Source organism: Larimichthys crocea, chromosome XXI (genome assembly GCF_000972845.2).
Source record: "Larimichthys crocea isolate SSNF chromosome XXI, L_crocea_2.0, whole genome shotgun sequence".
Lineage (NCBI taxonomy): Eukaryota > Metazoa > Chordata > Actinopteri > Sciaenidae > Larimichthys > Larimichthys crocea.
This window is the reverse complement of record NC_040031.1, coordinates 9,816,982-9,817,849: the sequence shown is the minus strand read 5'-3', so window position 1 is coordinate 9,817,849 and position 868 is coordinate 9,816,982. Positions and strand designations below refer to the sequence as shown.

The 868-nt window shown below is 40.7% G+C and overlaps 1 protein-coding gene across 1 annotated transcript in view; it reads left to right on the top strand.

Moving 5' to 3' along the window:
* The first annotated feature begins 185 nt into the window (after positions 1-185).
* LOC113744208 (myosin heavy chain, fast skeletal muscle-like) overlaps positions 186-868 on the top strand; it is a 1,868-nt gene continuing 1,185 nt past the window's right edge. The window contains exons 1-3 of the mRNA XM_027272982.1: positions 186-330; positions 417-582; positions 713-847. Coding sequence (XP_027128783.1) covers positions 262-330; positions 417-582; positions 713-847 — 370 coding nt within the window. The 5' untranslated portion in view covers positions 186-261. The remainder of the gene's footprint in view (positions 331-416; positions 583-712; positions 848-868) is intronic.

The window sequence follows — 868 nt, the reverse complement described above, 5'->3', positions numbered from 1 at the left end:
ATCCAAACATGTCAATTTAACATTTGTTTAGCAAACTATTTGGATTTCAGCACTCTGTTCAAATGTTTATTATGTCAGGATTCATATAAGCAAAAACATTTGAAAAAAATAAGCTTTATGAGATAAATTACACCTTTTTCAAACAGGAAAAAGCTGGCCCAGCGCCTTCAGGAGGCTGAGGAGCAGATTGAGGCAGTGAATTCCAAGTGTGCTTCTCTTGAGAAAACTAAACAGAGGCTCCAGAGTGAGGTGGAGGACCTCATGATTGATGTGGAGAGAGCCAATGCTCTGGCTGCCAACCTGGACAAGAAGCAGAGGAACTTCGACAAGGTTGCAACGCTTACTTTGTGTGAACATGAGATCAAATCGAAAAAATTGAATAATAACTAAGTTATCTGTATTGTTGTGTAATTTAGGTCTTGGCAGAGTGGAAACAGAAGTATGAGGAGGGTCAGGCAGAGCTTGAAGGAGCTCAGAAGGAGGCTCGTTCTCTTGGCACTGAGCTGTTCAAGATGAAGAACTCTTATGAGGAAGCTCTGGATCACCTTGAGACCATGAAGCGTGAAAACAAGAACCTCCAGCGTGAGTTATGACCACCTTATGTAACAGATAAATTGTATTCAACACGTGTTAGAATGGAGTGTATACATTTTACAATTAAAGCCTAAACAATAAAAAGACACACATTAATAAAACACACATTTTTCTGCAGAGGAGATCTCAGATCTGACTGAACAGATTGGTGAGACTGGCAAGAGTATCCATGAAATAGAGAAGGCCAAGAAGCAGGTGGAGACAGAGAAGTCTGAGATCCAGACAGCTCTTGAAGAGGCTGAGGTACAATACTGCAAAGATCTTCTAAAAACCC